Raw genomic sequence first — 27,500 nt, 5'->3', positions numbered from 1 at the left:
AAGAAGAATGAATTAAACATTAACTTTCAAAATATATAAAAAGCAAAACGAAACAAATAGACCTTTAGAGCTCTTAGACCCACGGAGACAAAGTTTATCCCGGTTTCTATAGCGTGAAACGGACTATAAGAATTGCTTGTTACTCTTTGGATAAGACACTTATCTGTCGCAAAGTACTTTCTACCATATATAACAGATTCAGCAACCCAATCACTGCAAGGTGGACAGGCTTGTAAGACAAAAACCCTCGACTTCACCCCGGGTTTTCCCTGTCCAATTGATTTTGAAGCGAGTGCTCTATCGAGACCCCAAAATCCTTCCTCAGCTAACACCAAAGACACCATCAGTACACGGAGAATTATATATATATATATATATATATATATATTATATATATATTATAATGACCTAACGCGTAAATTTATGATCCTAGTGAGCCTTTTATAAAAGTCGATTAGCTTCTCTTTTGTTTTCTTTGTTCACTGGAATCAAATCCTTTTCATAAACGATAATTCCTATCTTCAAAGCCATTGGACGCATTGAACCGGAATTATTCCGGTTTCTATAGCTTGAGCAAACAACAGCAATTGCTTGACCCCCTTTGGACAGGACACTTGTCTATCGCAAAGTACTTTCCACCGGTACGAACAGCCCTAACTACCCAACCCCTGCCACTGCTTGGTGGACAAGAGGTCAGGGAAAAATCTCGACATAACCCATGATCAAACTCCGTCTCTTTAAGTCTGAAGTGAGAGCTAATACCAACCGAGCTATTGGGACGCCCTATAAAAGGAATGAAATTGACGTCACTCAGCTCTTCGTTATTCTTTTTAGACAGACATTTTAATGGTTTAGTTCTCACTAAATTATATCAATCAGACTATAATAATAATAATATATTAAGCTAAAGATTACACATAATGTTGTGTGTTGGTACTTATATTCGGCTGGTGAATGTTGTGAGAATTCTACCTTAACGCATAGCATCAATAAACGATACCGGATAAATCTAAATATGTCCTTAGGCAGTACTCTATAATCTGTGACCTCATGCCGACTTGACTAAGATAATAATAATATGTTATGTCCTTGTCTAATACGTCAATGCTTGGTGGGCGCTGACCAGAAAGTCAACAGTTTGCCTTTGAAGTGGGCGGAGGTGGCACTTGAACATGGCAAGATCCTGCATAGTAAATTAGAGCTGTTGACATGCCTGGTAATAACATGGAGGTGGGTGGGGTTCGGTGTCGTATGTCTGTCTGTCTGTCTGTCTGTCTATCAGTCTGTCTGTCTGTCTTCATCCGAGCTCATCAATCAATTGTTATGCGTTGATTTATGAAATATAATAATATCCGATTCTTACACTTTTGATTTTTTGGAATTCGGATGTGTACCCATCCAACCGCTGGGGGTCCCGATAGCTCAGTTGGTGGAGCACTCGCTTCACAAGCAAAGGGACCGAGATCGAACCAGGGTTCAGTAGAGATTTTTTCTGACCACCCTATCCACCCATTAGTGATGGCGTAGCTGGTGGGTCTGTTAGATCTGGCGGAAAGTACTTTGCGAAAGACTAGCATCCTGTCCAAAGGGTGGCAAGGAATTGCTATTGTCCGTTTCACGCTATAGAAACCGGAATAAACTCTGGCTCTATGGGCCTTATGGCTTTTTTTTTCACCCAATTGCTGTATGAGCTTGCGAGTGCGCGTTGGGAACAAAATTGGAATTCCAAAACGTAAGAGTGTACCTCTCAATCGACCCCGATTGACTCATCTTTGAATCAAAGAAGGCATGTTCAAAAACGTATAAATTATAGACCGGTCTCGGAAACGAGGACGAGAGACGCATGCGCACAACCAACATGACGTTCTCTCTCTAATAACTTTTCCGCCGGTGACGTCACAGACTATGGGTGACGTCCAATCAAGGCACCATTCGTTATTTGTCCTTCCGAAGACTGGTTACATACACACTTTCAAGGAGTTTTAGAACCAGAAATGTAGAAATTATAGCATGGTGACTTTTCTGCCCTATTCCCACCCTCCATGAAACTGTATTTATTCTACTCAATGAAACAGATAAAAATAGACCGTCATAGTCATTAGACCCGTGGAGCCGGATACAGGGTGAAACATTCCGAATCAATTGCTTGCTACCCTTCAAAAAGGATTCTAGTCTATCGTAAATTACTTTCCGCTAGATCTAACAGATTCAGCTACCCAATCACTACTTGATGGACAAGGAAAGGGGTCAGAAAATAATATGTAGTGTCACAGTTGATTAATGGGTGTTTCCGTCTATGTGGACAGCTGTTGTATTTTTTCTTTCGTGTTGAGTGTGGCCTCAAACAACGCTAAAAAATGAAGAAGAAATAAACAGCAACTGTCCCCATAGACGGAATCACATATTTATCAACTTTGAAACTACGAATCACTTCAACAGTCAACAGCAAGTACAACAACTTCTACTTCATGTTCCACGCAGTCCTGATGATGGAAATTCAGGCCTGAACCATCGATGTAGACGACAACAGCGTGGTACTTATCTTAATAATAATATACTGCATTGTTGTTATAATCACGTCGAGCTCTCTCATAATCATATTTGTATCATAACACGATTTAATACTTACAGATCTATCTACATATTCAATTCCTTTCCCGTTTCATCAACAGATCACAGAGGGCAATGCATTCCGGTCAGATGTTCTCGCTTTTCCAGACGCAAATCGACAGTGGTGGGGTAACTACCCAAACCACACGCCTTATCACTCCACTTATCAAGGTCAAGGTCAAGCTTATAATAACCGAGGTCGGGGTTCAAACTGGAACGGGGATAGTCAAGGATTTGTAAACCACGCGTTCAGACCGGATCTTCCGGCCACTCTGGAACTTCCTGAAGCTGACTATAACTATAACAACGAAAGAGGTCATAGCTTATTCAATAATATAGGCTACAACAATGCAACGAATGATAACGACGACGATGATTTTGATATTATTTCTGCTGATTATTCCGACTCCGATGAGAATTCTACTTCCAATGACGCAGGGTATTTTGGAAACATTCCCAAGCCCAAGGGCAGACCAGGCAACGCAAAGAGGGTTAGTCTTAGCGGTGTTGCTGCTGATGTCGACAAAGGAAAAGCCAATGAAGGCAATGAGGAAAGAGAGCCGGATAGAGCTGAGGAAATACAAGTTCCAGTCGGGAAGTAAGTGAAAACTTAACACAGATTTGCCTTATAGAAAATCAAAAATACGTAATTTTTGGTAGATAGAAATTGTAGTCGCTATAGTTGAAATCAATAATATACGTTCACAGGGAATAGATTACAAATCTGTAGTCCGCATCAACTTTCATTTTCAACAAGTTTTAATAACTTAGAGATGCTGATGATGTTCTGAAATTGGTTGCAAAAATTTCGAAATTCTACGAATTTTTCGTAATGGCAGGCAGGTCTGCTTTGCAATGTTTGTCCCCAACCTGTGAAAACGGTTTCGTGTCGGGATGAGTTGGACCTCAAAACTTAATTTAGAACCTAAATTATAAAAAATAAGAGCATAGAATATTTCGTAATACAAGAACTAGTATTTATGCGCCAACAAAGAGAAATAAGAGCTTATAATATTATGTAATACAAGAAATATTATTTATGCTCCAAAGAGAGATAAACCCCAAGTTTGATATTTGAGGCTGTGAATTCTATATCCCTTGTCTAGTTCATCCCGACATAATATGACCGGATTGAGGCGTTGGGCTACGTTTGGATTTTGGCCCACCGTCACGCCCTGGTTGTTTCACGCGTCTGCATCAAAAGAGAAAGATTGTTGTCAAAATCATCAGACAAACAAAACTGTATATGTTTGATGTTCATCAAAATTAAAAAAAATAAATACAATGACGCCTCCTCCACGCACCGTTGAACACCGTCTCCCTGGCAGTCCATGAAGGTATTTGGATGATCTACCGAACAGGATTTCTGGTGTCAACAGGAATCATTCATATTGTCCAACGTGGGCAAATTGGAAGATTATAATCTTGCTCAAAGAAAAAAAAATCGAAAGTGCTTGAAGCGGCATTCGAACACGGGACATTCCGAGTAACAATGCAGTGCCTTAACTCATTCAATCCTTGAGCTGTTTGTTACTTTTCAAAATTGGAAAAAAAGTATTAAAAATGAGCTTGGACATAGATAGTTTTATTCAACTCATTAACATATAAAAACTAAAAACATTAGCTTTGATACTATTACGCCTATCATTTGTCTCAGAAAAATGTAAGAAATATGCATGGAGTAAAAAAAAAGTAACCCTGGTAAACTACGGATATAGTCGGTGTTAGGGTTGAGTGAGTAAACCACTTGGACACTTCATGAAACAATACCTATTATTCTTTCCCTCCTCACGAATAGTAACGCATCGTCATGATATCCAGATGACAGTAATAGATCATCATAGCGTTACATTCCACTCAATTAGTAAACAAAAATGTGACGTCAAAAACTTGTTCCAATCTCATTGGAAGTGTCAAACCACAGGACTGAATGCATCCATGTGTAGACGATCTTCTGATTTCAGAGAGATGGCATCGTATCTTCTGGTCTAAATATAGACTTGCCGCCAATATACACTTGAGCTTTTATACAGAGCAATATTCACTAAATGTGCTCAAAGGTCTTTACAAATAAAGATCATCCATCCTCGCTCTTTTACGTCCAGTTAGCCCAAGAATCTGCCTATACATCTTGTAAATAAAATCGTGATACCAATTTATGATTCACTATGAAACACCCTATTTATTATTATTTCTCAGAAGGAATGGTTACATACACACTTCCAAGGATTATGGAACCTGAAAAGTGGAAATTGTGACGTTACAACTTTTCTTACCAATTAGGTTCTTATAATAGAGGTGTCATTTAAATGTTTTTGGACATGTATTTAATTCAAAGATGACGAAATGGGATTCGATAGAATATACGATTTCTTACATTCTTGCGTTTTTGGAATTCGAACTTTGTTCCCAACGCTCACTCGCAAGCTCGAGCAACGATTAGAAACACGTCCAAAATTCCATAAAACAAGAGTGTATGAATTGTATGTTATTCTCAGTGAAGGGGTTGAACTTCAATTCAAATTTCATATAATTCTATGGTTTTATTTGTTGACATCGCGTCTTCCCAGATATAAATAATAAAAAAACCCTCCAATAAAACGTGAGCTTTTATAGAAGTTAATACCCGCTAAACGTTCTCAAAGCGCTTTACAAGTGGCCCCTAGTCAACAGTAACACGAAACATGCATGACAAGACATGGTGCCTGTTAAGTGATGTTCCATGTTTATTTTTCATTACGACGCTGTTAACGGCCAGTTACTCATTTTACACCTGAGCAAGGTGAGAGAATGTGAGTAAAGAGCCTTTTCCCAAGGACTCAACTAGGTGTCGCTCAGAGTAGGACTCGAATCCTGGACCTTCTGATACGAAGGCGAGTGTCAAACCACTAAACCACATCGCCACAATTTAATATGGTGGAACAAAATGTGACTCTTCATCTCAAAGTGGTAATATATGTCTGGGTGGGTTGGATACTAAGAATTGAGTGGATATCATGCACATATAAAAATAAAAATAAAAGATAAATTCCCTTTATTCATCCCATAGAGGAAATTTGTCTCTAGTGTCTATTCCAAGGGAAGATTGGAATAACTCATGCATCAACCGCAGTGCAATTTGAGCTAGGGCGAGGTGACTTGCTCGAGGCCACATAACGCAGCGGCAGGTATTCGGACTCAGTACCTTTCGGCTACGAAACAAAGACCCTACCGTTGAGCCACGCTGTTCCCTGTGTGTTGGCATAAGTGACAAAAGGAAGAATATTGATAGATGCCATCAGACAGAGGTAGTTTCCGGTTTCTGGGACATGCGTGGAGGAGATAAGTTGGTAACATCTGGGATGATCCGAGGCGAGAGAGATAGAGGAAGACAGAGAATGATATAATTAGATAACCTAAGAATGGCCAAAATTGATTTTAAAAATAACGCAGACTTCATTAGCTGACCAAAACGTGTTCAAGAGTACAAGCCACGATGAATGATGATTGTAGGAAATAAATATAATTTCTTACATTGTGACCAACGTGTACATTCACGTATGCAGGTCTGATATCCAAATGCAATTGTGGGCCTAGTTTATCATTGTTGTAATGGACAATATTTTTCGTCATTTTTGGGGATTCCATTTACAGTAATGAACCCAAAATGAATTGGGTTATCAGACCTACAAATAAGTGTATGTTGATTGCAACCAATTTGAGGTTCCTATTTCTTGTCTTTTTAACTTTAAATTAGTTTCTAAATGGGCTTTTCCTCCTGACATAAAACCGTTTTGAGACTACGGATCACTGATGTCCTCCATCTCTTCAATCTGTTATTTTCTCAGTGTAAAACTTTTAAAATGCTTTTGTGAGTGTGTATCTCTCTCTCTCTCACTCTCTCTCTCTCTCTCTCAGTGTGTGTGTGTGTGTGTGTGTGTGTCTGTGTATGTGTATATGTGTCTGCTCTACGTGAATTTCTAGTTTTTATTTGATTACTTTTAAACCCTATTCCCCCCCCCCTTTATTTCCTTTTACACTTAGACGCAAAAGGAAGAAAGCTTGGGACATGTTCCATGCCAACACCGGGGACAGCACCGCCTCCACATCCGACAGTCAATCAGGTCAAGGAGCTGCCGTCTGCCTTAAAATCCTTGCTTGCATCTTCTTTTTCATCATCGTCCTCTTCTCCTCCGTCCTTTCCAAACTATCTCTGCTCTTCATCTCATTTTACCTCCGTCCAAAGCAGCCAGGCTGGAGCAGCACTTTGTACAAAGGAAAGACAATACCAACAAAGGGAAATTTGATCGGTCTGTTGAACGCCGGCCCACCGGAAACGGATGTGAAATGGATTTGGGCAGCCATGATGATTATGTGCGTGCCTTACTTTTTCACATTTACGTCATCACTTTGGAAGGTCATCTTCAAGACAACTTCAAAATTCAGTTGTTTATCATTTATAGTGGTAAGCCATTCATTTTATTTTAAGAATGTTTAATACGGCTAACATTGTAGCCATAGGAGGCAAAGTGGCAGAAGAGCTGTGCTGCCATGTGGTCTTGCTGTAGGGCATTCGTTTCGGATCGGAAGGTCCTGGGTTCGAACCCGCTCGGCGCATATTTGAGTTCTTGGAAAATGCTCATTACTCACATTGTTCCACTGTACTCAGATGTAAAATGAGGACCTGGCCGTAAAGAGTTTTGTTTTTGTCGATAAAAGATGTCTCGTCCTACATGTTAAGTGTTGTTGTTGGCTAGAGAGCCCTTGTGAAGCGCTTTGACCACGTTTAGTGGATATTGCACTATATACAAGCTCCTCCAGACACTTTCCCCCATTTGTCAAAATCATTAACCTCAGATTCAGGTGTAAAATGAGTACGAGGCCGTTAACAGCGTTGTTCTGTCCCCAAAAAAATATAATATCGCCTAACAGGCGTCTTATCTCGTCCTAAATGTTAAGTGTTGCTGTTGGTCTGGGACCCCTTGTTAAGAGCTTTGAGACATCGAGTGAATATTGCAATGTATAAAAACTCACATTTTCTACTCGTACCTTTGGTAAATTATATAGGGAATGCGATTAACGGAAGAGTAGCGTCCCTTGATTGGAAGTCACAGGCGGAAAAGTTATTAGAGACAGAATGTCATGTTGGTTGTGCGCATGCGTCTCTCGTCCTCGCTTCCGGTGAAAGCGGCATGAGACACTTCACCGAAAGCGAGGACGAGAGAGACGCATGCGCAAAACCAAATTGACGTTCTCTCTGTAACGTGACGTCCAATCAAGGGACGCTACTCTTCCGCTAATCTCATTCCCTATAAATGGAATCTCGTAGCAATGGAGCTTTTAGGATGCGACAAAAATAGGCGTGATTTTGTTTTAGATGAATTTACTAATAGAGAACCCGTAATGTTTGCGTGGAAATAAAGAAGTCTATCACAAACATGTCTTAATTTCACTAAAGTTTATGTCATTTAACATGTCTTTGCGGCTGTTCTTAAGTTATTCAAACCCGAAATGCGCCAAACGCTTCAACAGTCGTAACGTCACTTCCCTCGTAATGAAGCATGGTAACTTAGTAACTGGCTCTAAACTATCGGAACAATGGCGGACGCCCTTATGAAATATTTCTCCGACGAGCATAAAAGCGTATCCAGAGCGAAAAAGCATTATAAATCTGATCATGTTTTGACTTTTACACATTCCGATCACAAGACAAATGAAAAGTTTTAGCCAGCATGAAGAATAAAAAGTACAGATTTTCTCTGTTTCGAACCCCGATGGCCGCCGTTGATGGGCGACGTGACATCAGATTATTGAATCCAATTATAAAAAAAAACACACTGTGCCATTTTCCACTCATGACAGGATGATTCAGCTACCAAAGAGCGCAAGTGTTAAAACTTATAGCAATCAAAACTTAAATAAATTCTACACCTATGACCAAAAAACCCAAACCGTTTGATGACATTTTACACAGCTTTGGAGTTATTTTAACCTGAATGTGTCAATAAAAAAACCCACTGTATAACTGTTATAACAAAACGGACGCCTAACAGGCGACTAGTACTGTATGAAATGGAAAGATGGCTTCAGATGACCTGGCTAGGGAAGTTACTGAAATATTGTGAAGCGCAATAAGCATGGTAAATTCGTGGAAATGGCGCAAATTAAATGTTCATATTTCTTTTCTTTTCTTCTTTCTTTAAAATATCATCGCACCATTTGTCAGGCCCTGACACAGGAGACTATTCACTCATTCAGTTTGTGTACTCTTGTGTTCTACGTCATACCACGTCACGACCCCATGGTTTCTTGCCTTATGATGACGTCAGTGGTGGCGATTCCTTCATTGCTGAGAATTGCCTGCCCTAGAGAAACCGTGACGGATGACATCATAGATGAGTCGGATTTGGATAAACAGAGGGCTTGGAGGTACTAATGTCCAAAAATTAATACTTTATTATTGATTTAAGATCGTAATCTCTTGAATGAATTTGGGACAATGATGCTCATTGTTGTATACATTAACTTAACCACGTATTTAAGGTGATATACGCTAAACGTGCTCAAAGCGGTTTAAAAGGGGTCCCTAGCCAACAGCAACACTTAACATGTAGTAGGACGAGACGTGACGCATGTTACGTGATATTACACTTTTGATGAGGGATGAGGCATGCCAGGGATGTTTGGTGCTACGTCTTGTGCGTCTCTTGAAGATAGATTATTTCTTCCTCAAGGTTGGACAATATTTCTATCTTTGTTGGGGACAGCCCTTCTGCGTTGAAGCTAATAATCTTAAAGTCGTCCATTGTCCGGACCGAGGGGCTATCCTTTTCCCACCCTGATCATGGAAGAATATGTTGTTGGTTTTGTGCGTGTTGAAGCAATCGGTCTCCAGCGAGGATTCCAGAGACGCGACGTGAACGCTTCCTACAGCAGGGGATTTTATGAACAGTATGCGGTTACTAATTCTTATCAACAACTGTGTTGAATCGTGCACAATACCAAAATTTTGGCAACAAGTGATATAACTACTAAAATCGGGAAAAGACCAAAATAGCAGCAAGAGCTACAGACCAATATCTCTCCTCTGCATACTGTACAAAGTGTTCGAGCGCTAGCCAGGATTTCCCAAACAGTATAAAAACATCTGTCACCCGATCAAGCTAGTTTCCACCCTGGAAGATCATGCTTTGACAAACTCCTGAACTTGACACAATATAATGAAGATTTCTTCGAGAATAAACAAGACCTTTACAGGACCTTTATTTATTGACCTGACAGTTGCCTATGACATAGTAAAGCACAGAAAACTACTCCTAAAATTACGAGGGTAACCCGTAACACAAAAGTAGTCCCTGTAATAAAATCGCTTATGTCAAACTGTCGCCTTTTCGTGGAAATGGATGGGAAGAAAAAGGAGGTGGAGATCACAAAAGAAGGGACTCCCTCAAGGATCGGCACTTGCACCTATCCTTTTCAACATTTATACCAAGGACAAACCTGAGTTTGAGAACTCGGATGTTTCTGTATGCTGATGATCTTGTTTCCCAGGCTTCCAATTTCAAGACCATTGAGAAGAGAATGGCATGTGCCCCGAAGACACCCCCTGAGTATTATCTGAATAACTCTTTAAATGCAAACCCAGGAAAATCTCAAGTGTGTGCTTTCCATTAAAAAACCACCAAGCCAGTAGGAAACTGAACATCTTCTGGAATGTGAACATATTGGAGAACAACACATCTCCCGTATACCTCGGCGCCACCTTAGATCGCAAACTGTCCTTTTCTCATCACACAGAGAAAACAAAATCAAAGGTGCCACAATAAACAGCCTACTAAGAAAACTGGCAAACTCTATATAGGGAGCAGATCCAAAAACAGTCAGGACAACCGTAGTAGCCATCTGCTATTCATCAGTCGAATCCGCCTTACCAGTCTGGGCAAGATCCAGCCATGCCAAAAAAGACTGACCCTGACCTACTTTACAACTGCCGGATCATAACTGGTCTTTTGAAACCAACAGCAGTTCCAGGCCTACATCAGCTGGCTGGCATTGCACCTCCCCACATTCGAAGAGCCATTGGTTTCAACGACCAGAAATATAGACAGGAAATGGACCCAAGGCACCTCCTCCATGACCACAACCCGACCTGAAGACTGACGTCAAGAAAGAGCTTCGTGATGGAAGAAAGCACCAGCTCTGACCATGCAACTGTCTATAGAATTACCTCGTCAAGGGAGTGGGACAATCATGCAACTGAAGCCCTTGAAGATCCATGAGAAGAACTGTCCTACGGAACTGAGCTGAATGAATGGGTAACACTCAACAGAGTTCAGGCAAAACTGGAAGCATAAAAAATTGGGGGCTGGCCAAGACCAGCTTGTGTTAATTTGCCTGCCCATAGCAGACGATGAAGCACCTCCTTAAGGAATGCCAGGACGGACCCAGCTGCACTGATTATGATATAAGAATTTTCTCCCCATATGATGTGGAGTGGGTTCGGTGTTGGAGCGACAAGCTATGATGATGACACTTTTGTTTCGGATAGAGACAACGGTGATGTACGGACGACGAGAGGATGTGAGTAAAGAGCTTTCCCCAAAGATCCAACCATGCGCTGTTAAGAGCAGGATTCGAACCCTGAACCTTATGATCCGATGGCGAGTGTCTTACCACAAGACCACATAGCAACGAGTAGATAATACGTATGAGTAGGAATGCTTTTGAATATGTGTTTGTTTGAAAATAACAAAAATAAAATAGACGATTCAATTTAATCTATGATGACAAAGGATATGAACGTTTCGGGGTTCCCCTTTGTCAGCAAAACACGATGCATGGAACACTAAAGACACTACTCCTCCTCCTCCTCCTCCTCCTCCTCCTCCTCCTACTACTACTACTACTACTACTGCTACTACTACTACTACTACTACTACTACTACTACTACTACTACTACTACTACTAGTACTACTACTATTACTGCTCCTGCTAATAAGAACTACTACCATTAGTACTACTATGACATCACATATTTATAACAATAACAACAACAACAACTACTACTGCTACTACTACTACTACTACTACTACTACTACTACTACTACTACTACTACTACTACTACTACTACTACTACTACTACTACTACTATTACTTCTACTACTACCATTGCTACGGCTACTAAAACAACAACTTCTACTATTGCTTCTACGACTACTATTGCTACTGATACAGCAACAACAACAACAACAACAACAACAACAACTACTACTACTACTACTACTACTACTACTACTACTACTACTACTACTACTACTACTACTACTACTACTACTACTACTACTATACTGCTACTACAACCACCAGTAATACTAATTTACTAGTATTTTTTCATCATTATCACAGCAATTCCATATAGTCTTTAACTATTAACAATCACATTACATAGAAAATGATATCTCTTATTACCCCTCCGCCCCACCCCAGATCTTATCTGTGGAAGATACTGGACTGTTTTGCAGCACTTCTCCATCTTGGCACCATTGCATCCTGGGTGTACAAGGAACACGACACAAACAAATCGGTTACCAGGACAACCTTGATGGCTACGTCACTATTTTTTGTGTCTATAAATAACTGGGACAATTTCGTCATGAAATCATCGAGGAATCGAGGTGAAGCTTCAACTGTGGATAAAATGACGTCATTGTTCAAATTTAGAAGATTGCTGAGAAAATCTAGGGTAAAAAACAACATCATAACAAGCCTTTGGAAAATTGTTTTTACTATAGGTAAATATGTGATCTATCGCCTCAATACGGTTAAAAGTCGGACAGATAAATAGACAGATAGATAGATTAGATAGATATATAGATAGATAGATAGATAGATAGATAGATAGATAGATAGATAGATAGATAGATAGATAGATAGATATATAGATAGATAGAAAGAAAGAAAGGTAGATAAATAGATAGATAGATAGATAGATAGATAGATAGATAGATAGATAGATAGATAGAAAGAAAGGTAGATAAATAGATAGATAGATAGATAGATAGATAGAATGATAGAAAGAAAGAAAGGTAGATAAATAGATAGATAGATAGATAAATAGATAGATAGATAGATCGATAGATAGATAGATAGATAGATAGATAGATAGATAGATAGATAGATAGATAGATAGATAGATAGATAGATAGATAGATAGATAGATAGACTGGTAGGCATTCAGGTAGTTAGGAAGATGTAAAAATTAAATCATTAAGGCGCTATAAGTTTTTGTTCCAAACTAGGGAATATAAAGTTACTGTATTATTCGGAATTCAGCCTAACTGAAAGTGTTATTTGCCATATTCTGGAAAGAAACGTATTCAAATATTTGGTCAGAAAACTCGTCCTTCCAATATTGATTGATTTAATGACCCTCCTCTTGGCAAAATTTCTCAAACCTGGGACTTCTCGAGGTCTTCATTAAAGTCTTAGGCTTGAGAGTTTTTGATAATACTCTTCCACAGTCGTAACGTCACTTCCTTCCTAATGACGCATGGTAACTTAGTAACACTGGCTCTAAACTATCGGAACAAAGGCGGACACCCGTATGAAATATTTCTCCGGCGACCATAAAAGCGTATCCAGATGAAAAAACCCCATAAATTTGATCATGTTTTGACTTTTACACATTCTGATTATAAGACATATGAAAAGTTCTAGACAGCATGAAGAATAAAAAGTAATGATTTTCTTTGTTTAGAACCAAGATGACCGCAGTTGCCGGGCTGCGTGACATCAGACTATTGCACCCAATATGAAGATTATTTAAATCGATCTATATTTGAAGGACGAGTTTTCTGGCCAAATTTTTAAATACATCTCTTTCCAGAGTAGATACGACAGTTAATTAGTTAAGCCATTAATTACTTTTTAACATCTACAGTCTATGCGGTCGTTTTCTTCGCAAGCGGAAGTGAAGAGTGTGCACGGACCTTCTTCTTCCTGGAGTCCAGTGCTATCAAATGTTCTATGTTTGATGCCCAGGGACTCGGAGATCGGAGACCGATCCTCGACAGTCCCGGATGCTCGGAATTCCTCCCCATCTACATGGCGTGTTTCGTCATTGCTATCAGTATTCTATGCTACAAGGTGAGGAGAATGAAGATGACGTAAATATATATATTATATATATATACATAATCTTTATTGGTGAATAGCATGTATTTAGACAAGAAAATAAGTTAACATCTCTCTGAAACCAGAATATCAATTTGTACATTAGGATATATATATATATATATATATATATATATATATATATATATATATATATATATATATATATATATATATATATGCACACGGGTATTTATGTGTTTGTATGTTTCTACACATATGTGAAATATCCCTTTCTTGTTAATTCTCTGTCTTATTCCACACAGATAGGCAAATCATCTTGCAAAGTTCATATCCAAGTTCCGTGTTTTTCCCTCCCCTTGGTCCTCTCTACCCCGGTCACGTTCATGGTGTTGTGTGCTGTCTTCAGATACCATGCAGGGGTTGCTGAGGTAAGAGATTACACGATGTTTAAAATAAAATAAAAAAACTTGAGTATTTATATAGGGCAATATCCACTAAACGTGCTCAAAGCACTTTACAAGGGTTCTAAAGCCAAAAGCAACTATTTACTTGTAGGGCGAGACAAGACGCCTGTTAGGCGATTAATTATACACTTTTTTTGACAGAGGCAACGCTATTAACGGTTAGGTACTTATTTTACACCTGCGTGCGGAGAGAGACTGTGAGTAAAGAGCCTTTTCCAAGGACTCAACCATGCGCCGCGCCGCTCAAAGCTGGAATCGAACCTTGGGCCTTATGGCCGAAAACGAGTGTCATACCACAAGACTACGTAGCCGCACAATACTTTTCTATAACGTATTTTCACTGTTGTGACACAAGCCACTGTGCTCGGTAAAGACTTTTAAATTGTTGTTTTTCTTCTCCTTGTTCGTATTCTTCCTCTTCTTGTGCTCCTCCTACTTATCCTTCTTTTCTTCCTCCACCTCTTCCTTGTCTTGCTCCTCCTCCCCCTCCTCCTCCGTTTCCCTTTCCTTCTCCTTCCTTAAATCTCCTCCTCTTCTCCCTCCTCCTGTTCCTCCTCCTTCTTATCCTTACTCAAACATCCTCTTCTCCCTTCTCCTTCTCCCCCTCTCCATTCTTCTCCTCCTCCTCCACATCCTCCTCCTCTCCCTTCCTCAAAACACCTCTCCTATATTCCCATTCTAATCACCACCACCATCTCGCATAATTTCTACGTCCTCAGAGATTCCTGGGCTGTGTGACGTCATGGCCTTACTATGACGTGTCAGACAATCTTGAAGCCTACTTGCACGATCTCCTTCAATACCATTGGCTGTTTATTGGCGTTGCTGGTTACGTCACGTATATCTACGTCACAGGTCACGTGTGGAGCCCCCGTGTAGAAAGAATGGCGAGAACAGAAAAGTATGTAGTCATGTGTTTTTAAAGAGTGTAAAAGTTTTAGCGGATAATAAATCAGTTAGAAGATCAAGTTACCAAAATGTTGTTGTTGGGTTTCAAGTAACATGCCCTAAATCATAAAGACCTGAAAAAGTGTGTGTGTGTGTTTGTGTGTATGTGTGTGTGTTTGTGGGTATGTGTGTGTGTTTGTGTGTATGTGTGTGTATGTGTATGTGTGTATGTGTGTGTATGTGTGTATGTGGATGTGTGTATGTGTATGTATGTGTGTATGTGTGTGTATGTGTGCATGTGTGTGTATGTGTGTGTGTGTGTGTGAAACAGTGCCGGACATAGCAAGAAAGAAAAATGCAAGACAAAAAATAATCTTATAAAATCAGTCTTCAACGACTGGGGATCGAACCTCAGACGTCATGTTTTCCCGTCAGACGTGCTGTGCTACCATTACACTACAGAGGATTCCCGATAGGTCTATGGACGGTTTTAATGCCAATATTCTTCACAAGGGTGCCTACCCGTTTAGTTGATATTTTGCGATAGGGAATGAGATTAGCGGAAGAGTAGCGTCTCTTGATTGGACGTCACCCATAGTCTGTGAGGTCACCGGCGGAAAAGTTATTAGTGAGAGAACGACATGTTGGTTGTGCGCATGCGTCTCTCGTCCTCGCTTCCACGAGGTGACGTCACAGACTATGGGTGACGTCCAATCAAGGGACGCTACTCTTCCGCTAATCTCATTCCCTATACAAAAGCTCTTTTTTTTTCTTATTCTTTTTCTATTTTTAAAATTCACTTTTCGGGGTCCAATTTATTCCAATATAATTGCTATTCGTGACTGTTGGTCTAACACGATGGAAATGGTGTTTGAGTCTTGTGCGGCTATGTGGTCTAGTGGTATGACTCTCGCTTTCGGAGCGGAAGGTCCTGGGATCGAGCCTCGCGCTCGGCGCATAGTTGAGTCCTCGGAAAAGGCTCTTTGTTCACATTCTCTCACCGTACTCAGGTGTAAAATGAGTACCTGGCTGTTAATAGCTTTGTCTTTGTCCGAAAAATTGTAATATCGCGTAACAGGCGTCATGTCCCGTCCTACATGTTAAATGTTCCTGTTGACCAGGGACCCCTTGTAAAGTGCTTTGAGCACATTTAGTGGATATTGCTCTATATAAAGCTCCAATTGTTTTTGATTGTTGTTCCCCCCAGACTATTTGTGAACCCTCTATACTGTGGGGCGTTGCTGGACCAGTCTTTGATCTGTAACAGGCGGAGAGACGACACCGAACAGAAAGACAGAAACAACGTAGGTGTATGATTATTATTATTATTATTATTATTATTATTATTATTATTATTATTATTATTATTATTATTATTATTATTATTATTATTATTATTATTATTATTATTATTAATATTATTATTATTATATTATTATTATCATTATTATTATTATTATTATTATTATTATCATTATTGTATTATTATTATTATTATTATTATTATTATTATTATTATTATTATTATTATTATTATTATTATTATTATTACTTACTTACTTACTAACTTACTTACTTACTTACTTACTTACTTACTTACTTACTTACTTACTTACTTACTTAATGTCATCCATATTTCTTTTGAAGCATAGAGCAGCCTGGCAGAAAGACCAACCGGAAGAGGATGTAAGTCAGTTTGACCTGGAAACGGCCAGAGAGAGGCTCCGAACAGAATCCACCCCTGTCATTTACATATGCGCTACCATGTGGCATGAAACGGAGAATGAAATGGTTCAGATGTTAAAGTCTATTTTTAGGTACGTATTTCTTAATATGATTCAGTAGTCTGATGTCACGACGCCCGGCAACAGCGGTCATCTTGGTTCTAAACAAAGAAAATCATTACTTTTTATTTTTCATGCTGGCTAGAACTTTTTATATGCCTTGTGATCAGAATGTGTAAAAGTCAAAACATGATCAAATTTATGTTTCTTTCCATCTGGATACGCTTTTATGCTCGCCGGAGAAATATTTCATATGGGCGTCCGCCATTGTTCCGATAGTTTAGAGCCAGTGTTACTAAGTTACCATGCGTCATTAGGAAGGAAGTGACGTTACGACTGTTGAAGAGTATTAGAGACATTTATAGACATGCCAACACGAAATTTTGAAAATTCGTAATTTTTAGTCGATGTAGTTGACTTTAAAATTCAATAATTTAAGCACACAAGGATTAAATGAGACTTCAAAATCCTTAAAATGATGAAGTCTGGCGGCATCAACTTTCATGTTCAATGAGTTTATAATGACTTGGACGTGTTTATGAAATTCTGAAATTGGAGCCCAAATTTCGTAATTTTACGACTTTTTCGTAATAGTAGGTAGGTCTGAATTTGAGAATATTTTGTGAGCGACGACCTCAAAGCAGTTCAAGTAAACTTGAAATTTAACTCACTCACTCCTAAAGACTTTTGCTACTTTTCAAAATTGAAAAAACATGATATGTATTAAAAATGAGCATGTAGGCACATAGACAGTGCAGTGCGGCTATGTGGTCTAGTGGTATGACACTCGCTTTCGGATCGGAAGGTCCTGGGTTCGAGCCTTGCGCTCGGCGTATAGTTGAGCCCTTGGAAAAGGCTCTTTACTCACATTCTCTCACCGTACTCAGGTGTAAAATGAGTACCTGGCCGTTAACAGCGTTGTCATTGTCCGAAAAATTGTAATATCGCCTAACAGGCGTCATGTCCCGTCTTACATGTTAAATGTTGCTGTTGACCAGGGACCCCTTGTAAAGCGCTTTGAGCACATTTAGTGGATATTGCGCTATATAAAAGCTCATTTTTTAATTTTTGTTTTTGTTTTAGATAGTTTTATTTAACTATCATTAACATACAAAAATGAAAAACATTAACTTTGATACTACGCCTATAATTTGTCTCAAAAAAATGTAATAATGAATAGGCATCGGATAGAAGTGAAAGTAAGCTGGGTAAACTACGGATATAGTCGGTGTTAGGGTTGAGTGAGGTAAGTGATTTGCTGCCAGTGTGGTCTTATGATATGACACTCTCCTTCGGATCGGAAGGTCCAAGGATAGAGTCCCGCTCTGAGCGGCGCACAGTTGATTCCTTGAAAAAGGCTCTTTACTCATCTTCTCTCACCGTACTCTGGTATAAAATGAGTACATGGTTGCTTAGTCGTATTAACCCATCAATATTTGAAGGACGAGTTTTGTGGCCAAATATTAAATACGTTTTTTCTTCTTTTCATCACGTGCGACAATACACCAGAGGTGGTTTGGAGATTACGAGAAGAAAGAAAGAATACAAATCTATTGGAGCTATGACTGTAATGTATATTAACTTTCAATTAAAATTGTTGTTGATAATATGTGACCCACTCCCTCAAAATGGTATTGTGTTGGGAGGAATAAGGTCCATGAAAGTGATTCGTTAATAAAATGATGAGAAATACAGACTTCGAGTTATTTGTGAGTGAGTGTGCGTACGTGCGTGTGTGTGTGTGTGTGACTGTATGTGTGTGTATGTGTGTATGTGTGTGTGTGTGTGTTTTGTTGTTGTTTTGTTGTTTTTTTTTTTTTTTTTTGCAAAGAAAGAAACTATATCTATTCTCCTTTTTAATGAATGAAATTAACTGCCAGTTACATTTTAAGTGTGTCTGAATTTTCAATTTACAGCATGAGCCGACCTGCACTAATCTGTAGGTCTGATAACAGAACTCAATGATGGGATTGATTTAACATTGTTGTAATGGACAATATTTTATGTTGGTTTGAGAGGCTTTCCATTGCAACAAATTAAAAAAAGGATCATACCTGCCAATAAGAAAAAAAAAACTTGAGCTTTAATATAGAGCAATAACTACTAAATGTGCTCAAAGCGCTTTACAAACGGTCCCTGGCCAACAGCAACGATAGAGACAACGCTGTTAGCTACCAGGTACTCATTTTACACCCTAATACGGTGAATATGATGAGTAAACAGCCTTTTCCAAGGACTCAACTATGCTCCGAGAGAGGCTCGAACTCAGGACCTACGATCCGGCAGCGAGTGTCATACCACTAGACCACATAGCCGCACTGCAAGTTTCATCACACGTCATCAGCACTCAATCCATCCCGACATAATACAGCTTTGAAAGAACGGGTCACATCTTTTCTATTGTTGAAAATTTTCCATTTTCAGGTTAGACTCAGACCAAAGTGCTCGACGGAATGCCCGGTTGTTTTTTAACGTACAGGATCCGGACTACTATGAGTTTGAAGGTAATTCTAACTTCAACTTGTTGTCATTATGACTTCAAATTGTCACAATAGTAACTTTAAAGTGTCACAATAGTAACTTCAAAGTGTCGCAATAGTAACTTCAAAGTGTCGCAATAGTAACTTTAAAGTGTCACAATAGTAACTTCAAAGTGTCACAATAGTAACTTCAAAGTGTCACAATAGTAACTTCAAAGTGTCACAATATTAACTTCAAAGTGTCGCAATGGTAACATCAACGTGGTGTCTCAATCGTAACTTCAAAGTGTCACAATTAACTTCACAGCGTGGCAATAGTAACTTCAACGTGTCGCAATAGTAGCTGTTTCATCTTTTCATACAACGTTCCATCTTTTCATACAACGTTCCATCTTTTCATACAACGTTCCATCTTTTCATACAACGTTCCATCTTCTCAAATAATGTTCCATCTTTTCATACAACGTTCCATCTTCTCATACAATGTTCCATCTTTTCATGCAATGTTTCATCTTTTCATACAACGTTCCATCTTCTCATACAATGTTCCATCTTTTCATACAATGTTTCATCTTTTCATGCAATGTTTCTTTTCATACAATGTTCCATCTTTTCATACAATGTTCCATCTTTTCATACAATGTTCCATCTTTTCATACAATGTTCCATCATTTCCTCCAATGTTTCATATTTTCATACAATGTATCATGTTTTCGTAAAACGTTACATCTTTTTATACAATGTTTCATCTTTTCATAAATATTTCATCGTTTCATACAATGTTTCATCTTTTCATACAATGTTTCATCTTTTCATACAATGTTTCATCTTTTCATACAATGTTTCATCTTTTCATACAATGTTTCATCGTTTCATACAATGTTTCATCTTTTCATACAATGTTTCATCTTTTCATTCAATGTTTCATCTTTTCATACAATGTTTCATCTTTTCATACAATGTTTCATCTATTCATATAATGTTTCATCTTTTCATACAATGTTCCATCTTTTCATGCAATGTTTCATCTTTTCATAAATATTTCATCGTTTCATACAATGTTTCATCTTTTCATACAATGTTTCATCTTTTCATACAATGTTTCATCTTTTCGTACAATGTTTCACCTTTTCATACAATGTTTAATCTTTTCATACAATGTTTCATCTTTTCACACAGCCCACATATTCTTCGATGATGCTTTCCAAGCACACGCAGATGACGGGAAAGATTTCCTGGTCAACGATTTCGTCAAACTTCTTGTACGAGTGATAGACATTGCTGCAAGGTATATAGGTCTCTCTCTCTCTCTCTCTCTCTCTCTCTCTCTCTATATATATATATATATATATATATATATATATATATATATATATATATATATATATATATATATCTGTCTCTCTCTCTCTCTCTCTCTCTCTCTCTTTCTCTCTCTCTCTCTCTCTCTCTCTCTCTCTCTCTCTCTCTTTGAAGTCATTCTCTTTTTCTTGCACTTTAAAAAAATCTTATCTTTCATCTCTATCCTTTTCTTCCAGCTATCACTTTAACCCCCCCCCCCTCCCCCACCCCCAACATCTCGATCAGCAACTAGCTTTCTCTTCCCTTCTATCATTTGCTCTCTCACTCCCTTTTCTATTTCGATATAAATGCGTTTAGAGTCTCTTGGAGAGAATTAAGTCAAGACTTTTCATCCATCTTACGATAAAAATACAACAATAAAGTGACGTCAGCTCCCGTCATTCTATTGGTGCGATGCGTTTAGATAAATAAATACACACAACATCCGCCAGCCGGATATAACGTACACAGGCACAAAACTATGTGTAACCTTGAACATTTACAATCTGGGATATTGAGAACTAGTCACCAAAATGGATGCCTAAAGACAAAAACAAAGAGCTGAGTGATGTCATTTTCATTCCATCTTTCTGTCTTTGAAAACAACCATTACTCTGTATTTTGTGTTGTATTGATTGTGTTGTATGTCGTAAAGGGAAAACCGTGTGTCTCTCTTATTAGGTACTCCTTCAGAAACATCAGGGCCGCGGCGCCGGGGATTATTCCAGTTTTGATAGCATCAAATAGACGATAGCAATGCGATTGCTTGCAACTCTTTTGATAGAACCCCCCCCCCCACCCTCCCCCCTTTCGCCCATCCATACACAATTTATCATCGCTTAGGGCTCTCTGCCAGATCTGACAGACCCAGCGACCCATTCACTGCTGCATGGACGTCAGAAAAAAATCTCCACTGACTTGACCCGGTGTTAATCACGATTCTTCTGGGTTCGAAGCAAGTTCTATACCAGCTGAGCCATGGTTACTTCTCTTTTTGATAAACTGGAGCTGAGATTTTATCTTAACATTTTTTTTTTGGTGCGGCTATGTGGTATTGTTGTATGACGCTTGCCTTGGGATCGGAAGTTCCTTGGTTCGAGACAAGATCTGAGTGGCGCATAGTTAAGTCCTTTGAAAAGGCTCTTTACTCTCATTCTCTTCTCGTACTCTGGTGTGAAATGAGTACCTGGCTCTTAACAAGATTGACTCTGTCTGAAAAAAAAATGTAATATCGCCTATTAGACAACATGTTAAGTGTTGCTGTTGGCTAAGGACCGATTGAAAAGCTCCTTGAGCATATTTGGTAGATTTTTGTGCTCTATAAATGCTCAAGATTTTTTTTTCTGTTTTCAGTGCGGTCCATAAGACTGTAGTTCGAATCCCGCCACCCACAGTTGTAGAAACCCCGTACGGTGGAAGACTGGTGTGGAACCTACCTGGCGGCAACACTGTCTCGGCACACCTAAAGGATAAGACGAAGATTAGGCACAGGAAACGATGGAGTCAGGTATTCCAACACCCAACCTCTCCCCCCCCCCCCCCCCCTCCTTTCCCTTCCGCCCATCCATACATGATTTATCTAAAAGAGAAACAAGTGAATTTCATTATTTTGTTGTTGTCTTGGAAATGAATATAACGTACCACACACAGCAATGGCGTCGAAGCTTAGAGGTTTTTAAATTGATTGATATAATTTAGTGATAACTACTCATAAAAAGGGCTAAAAACAATAACCATCTATTAAAAGAACAATGTGTTAACTCTCTCCTTACCAGCCATTGTCAGTATTTCCCCCAAATCTTCACACCCAACTAACACAAAAATATATTTTTTTATCACTGGAACACAATAGCAGTAAGTTCTTGCGATACAAAATTTCTATAGCAAAACATGCTCTACAACACGCTGTTCATTTTCATTAAATTTTATAATGTACAAGAGAAATTTGAATAAGAAAATTGTTGGCTGTATCGTAACGAATGTGACGATTTTTCTGTCGTTGGTAAAGAGAGATTTAAACCATATTTTCAGGTGATGTATATGTACTACTTCCTGGGACACCCGACTCATGTCCAAGAAACTGTCCATGGCGGCCAAGAGGAAACAAGCTGACCAAACATACTTGCTTGCATTGGACGGTAAGTTGGATGATTACACGATTCCATTAAAAAAAAAAACAAACTAGGATTACATTATTGAAAAAATGCAAAAATTGCCTTGGCATATTTCAAGGTAGTATTGAAATGTCCTGGTGTCAGTCGCAGTGTGACCTCTTATATAGCGCAGTTTTGAATTGCACATCCGCGAAATCAATGTGCTCGAAAAGAATAAAATGATGATTATTAAATTCTTATAGTCTTACATTTTGGAATGCCAGACGTGTTTCTAATTTCAGCTTGAGCTGGCGAATGCTCGCCCGTTGGAAACAACAGTCAAATTCTAAAACGCAAGAGTGTAAGAAATCTTTTATTCTATCCCTCAGTCCCTTCCGAATTTGTTACATCTGAATTAAAGACACAAATACTTTAATGATACTTCTCTTTAAACTACTCTATCTAATTTTGCGGCTATGTGGTCTAGTGGTATGACACTCGCTTTCGGATCGGAAGGTCCTGGGTTCGAGCCTCGCGCTCGGCGCATAGTTGAGTCCTTGGAAAAGGCTCTTTACTCACATTCTCCCACCGTACTCAGGTGTAAAATGAGTACCTGGCCGTTAACAGTGTTGTCTTTGTCCGGAAAATTGTAATATCGCCTAAAAAGCGTCACGTCCCGTCCTACATGTTAAATGTTGCTGTTGACCAGGGACCCCTTGTAAAGCGCTTGAGCACATTTAGTGGATATTGCGCTATATAAAGCTCAATTTCAAATTAATAGAAATATAACGCTTGATAATCTGAAGTCAGAAATAATTATTATTATAGTAAACTTTTATGTCATTAATAATAATGATCAATAACACTTATTATAGTGCTTTTGCCTGTCAAATCAGGCTCAAGCGCTTTGTATTGAAATCAATTAAAATAAATACGTAAACAGGCAGATCATAATTAAGTACATTTGAAACAATCAGCTTTTTAGTTGTGTGGTTTTTTAAAAAAAATTTGAAGTGACGAGGATGACCTGTAAGAGATGTTGGGTTCAGAATTCCAACATGGTGGGTCTGGAAATGAAAATAATTGAGTGCGTTTTTATCTATGGGGAGGAATAATAATAATAATAATAATAATAATAATAATAATAATAATAATAATAATAATAATAATAATAATAATAATAAATAATAATAATAATAATAATAATAATAATAATAATAATAATAATAATAATAATAATAACAATAATAATAATAACAATAATAATAATAACAATAATAATAATAATAATAATAATAATAATAATAATAACAATAATAATAATAACAATAATAATAATAACAATAATAATAATAATAATAATAATAATAATAATAATAATAATAATAATAAATAATAATAATAATAATAATAATAATAATAATAATAATAATTGCCTAACATAACTTTAATCAAACTAGTAAAAAGCCGGCAATTTCGCGGGGAAAGAACTATCTTTATTTGATATTGCCTGAATCATTTTCTTAATTATCTTGATTACGATTAGATGCACACTTTAATAGATGTGCTTGTCGCTGCATGCTTTATTCGGCATGATTTTAGTTTATCAGTCAGTAGATATCAATATCTATAAGTCACAAGTCTTTACCACGCTTGACTTGGGAAGCCTTCCGAATGCTCCTACAAAGGGAAACAACTTAAATAATATTTCCTCAACTAACCCCAAGAAAAAGTAAAACCTAGAGTACCTTTAACTAACCCTAATAGGAAAATAAACACTCTAGCATTATGACTAACCTTAATAGAAAAAAAACACTCTCAGACTGCTTTGCACTACCTTTCAATACTTCACAAATTAAAATGGCGGCCGAGAATCAAAACAATGGTCAAATTAGGAGATTTAAAAATTTCACGAATCTATCAAGGTTTGTTCTAGAGTTTTAGAAATGCTTCTATATGATGACAAATTGAATAAATAACCGCCTGACAAAATACCTAAGGTGAAAATACAAATTGAAAGAATACTGGGGGATGTAGGAGCTTTCGGAATGTCTCCCCCCTAGCACCTTTACTAAGACTTATCACTAACCCTAATAGAAAAAAAATCCTCACAAATCTATATGATGACAAATTGAATAAATGAACGCCTGACAAAAGATCAACGGTAAAAATAAAAATTGAAAGAATACTGGGGATGTAGGAGCTTTCGGAATATCTCCCCTTTACCTAACTTATGTGAGGTCAAATGAAAATCTGAAGCAGACGCCAAAAATATCAAGTTTGTTCGGGCTAGAAGCTAGACAGATACAATTGACAGTTTGCCGACAACGTTTAATTAAATATTTCCCAGTACAATAATTATCACATCGATGGCATAAAAACGACCGTAATATCAGCAGTAATATTAGTAGACGTTGTTAATCGGTGAAACTTGTTTAAAATTTGTGTAAATCCGAATACCTTCATGTGATCAATTGAATTATATCACTATGAATGCCACGATTTGCTGAAAAATGCCAACACACACACATGTATACACCACACACAACACACACAAAAACACACACACACACGCACACACACACAAACATACACGCAATTAGAACATAACGACACTGATCACCGCTAAATCAACAACACAACGGAAGTAATAATAATACTTGATGTCATAAATAGATGACGCAAACTGACAACGTTTTACAGTGTAAAAATTAGTCGATTTTGAGGAGTTTCTTAGTGTTGTCGGTACATATTTTATGATATATGTTTGACTCAACGAACTTTCAAACTGACTTTAAATTATAAAAGGAAATCAAGTTATCTGTTTATCTATCTGTAAAGAATACATTTCTAATTTTCAAATCTTTCAATAGAGTTGTGCACCGTATCAATTTTTTTATTGACTCAAATAAGCACAATATTCTCCACAATGCTATATTTTTTTAAAGAAAGGACAATTACACATAATATCCACAATGTTACGTTTAAAGGAGATGTCGACTTCCAACCGGAAGCAATCCAAATTCTGGTGGACCGCATGCGCAAGAACCCTGATTTAGGAGCGGCTTGCGGAAGAATTCATCCTATAGGATCTGGTAAGAAGTTTTGCTTTTCTCTTGATAGGGAATGAGATTAGCGGAAGAGTAGTGTCCCTTGATTGGACGTCACCGGCGGAAAAGCTATTAGAGAGAGAACGTCATGATGGTTGTGCGCATGGTCTCTCGTCCTCGTAGCGAGGATGAGAGGCCATGCGCACAACCAACATGACGTTCTCTCTCTAATAACTTTTCCGCCGGTGACGTCACAGACTATGGGTGACGTCCAATCAAGGGACGCTACTCTTCCGCTAATCTCATTCCCTATATAAAGCAATATCCACTAAATATGACGTACCGTCTCCAAGTGGTATTATATCGGGATGAACGAGACAAGGGAAATTGAATTCATAGCCTCAAATCTGAAACCTTGGGTTTATACCACTTTGTTAAAGTGGAGCATTTAAACGGTAACAAAGGGATCAGTGACGTCAATCTCGTCACTTCTATAGTTAACTTAAACACTCAACAATTTCCCCTCATTATGAATAGATAACAAGTCAAAATCCTCAGAATTATGAAGTCTTTCATCAAATTTCATTTTTGATTAGTTTAATGATTTAGTAAATCTCATGAAGTTATGAAATTGCAGACAATATTTCGTAAAGTAATTCTACGAATATTTCGTAACAGAAGACAGGCCTGGCTATAGCCAAAGGTGAATCCCCGATTGTCTGTTTGTATTTCTATTTTGACTCTTTTTTCCTATTTTCCCAAGGCCTGATGGTCTGGTACCAAAAGTTCGAGTACGCCATAGCTCACTGGCTCCAGAAGGCGACGGAGCACGTCCTTGGGTGTGTCCTGTGCAGTCCAGGGTGCTTCAGTCTGTTCCGTGGATCTTCTCTCATGGATGACAACGTAATGAAGAAATACACCACACCGCCTTCAGAGGCACGGCACTATGTGCAGTATGACCAAGGTACCCTTTTTATATAACACACACAAACACACACACACAGACACACACACACACACACACACACACACACATATATATATATATATAATTTCTATAGAAAAATAGTGGTACCCTTTCCTCGCGGCACCATAAGATACCGTCGCTGAAGCATTCCATACAGATATTTAGATAATCCATCAAAAAAGACGTCAGATGTCAACAGGAATCGCCCATGCTGTCCAAAGTGAGCAATTTTTGGTGTCTATAACCTGGCATAAGCAAAATAGTGTCTGAAGCGGGGCGAGAACTCTTGAGCTTAAGGGTCACGGTGCAATGCTTTTACCACTCGGCCACTTCGCCCCCCCCCCACCCCCCCCCCCCCCCCCCCGCTATTTAATATAACTTTCTTAAATTAAATAACAATAATCAGATGGATTGAAAGCTTCAATTTATTCAAAAAAGACAGGTTATGCGAACGTTTTGAGTTTCCCCTTTTTTTTCAACAACATAACACGAGGAATAAAATATTATTAGGACGGCTATGTGGTCTTGTTGTATGACACTCGCTTTCGAATCCTGAGTTCTGGACTTGAGTCTCGCTCCGCGCATAGTTGTGTCCTTGGAATAAATATTTTTTACTCACATTCTCTCATCGTATTTGGGTATAACATGAGGACAAGGAGTTAACAGCGTTGTCTCTGTCGGAAACAATTTTAAAATCGTCTCACA

At 38.3% G+C, this 27,500-nt stretch overlaps 1 protein-coding gene across 1 annotated transcript in view; it reads left to right on the top strand.

The window, feature by feature from the left end:
• Positions 1-27,500, top strand: part of LOC144959053 (chitin synthase chs-2-like) — a 62,055-nt gene that overhangs the window by 8,582 nt on the left and 25,973 nt on the right. The window contains 17 exon segments of the mRNA XM_078891406.1: positions 2,673-3,208; positions 6,634-7,054; positions 8,816-9,018; positions 12,079-12,383; positions 13,532-13,737; positions 14,031-14,156; positions 14,912-15,093; positions 16,288-16,384; positions 16,728-16,897; positions 18,374-18,436; positions 19,289-19,368; positions 20,524-20,632; positions 22,039-22,192; positions 22,717-22,746; positions 22,748-22,823; positions 25,769-25,873; positions 26,592-26,792. Of these exon segments, the coding sequence (XP_078747532.1) occupies positions 2,673-3,208; positions 6,634-7,054; positions 8,816-9,018; positions 12,079-12,383; positions 13,532-13,737; positions 14,031-14,156; positions 14,912-15,093; positions 16,288-16,384; positions 16,728-16,897; positions 18,374-18,436; positions 19,289-19,368; positions 20,524-20,632; positions 22,039-22,192; positions 22,717-22,746; positions 22,748-22,823; positions 25,769-25,873; positions 26,592-26,792 (3,064 nt within the window).

The sequence above is a fragment of the Berghia stephanieae genome, chromosome 13, assembly GCF_034508935.2.
Source record: "Berghia stephanieae isolate SIO BIC M18660-M18661 chromosome 13, UCSD_Bste_1.3, whole genome shotgun sequence".
NCBI classification, from domain to species: Eukaryota; Metazoa; Mollusca; class Gastropoda; order Nudibranchia; family Aeolidiidae; genus Berghia; species Berghia stephanieae.
Note: the sequence above shows the minus strand (reverse complement) of the source record. Positions and strands in the feature narration are given on the sequence as shown.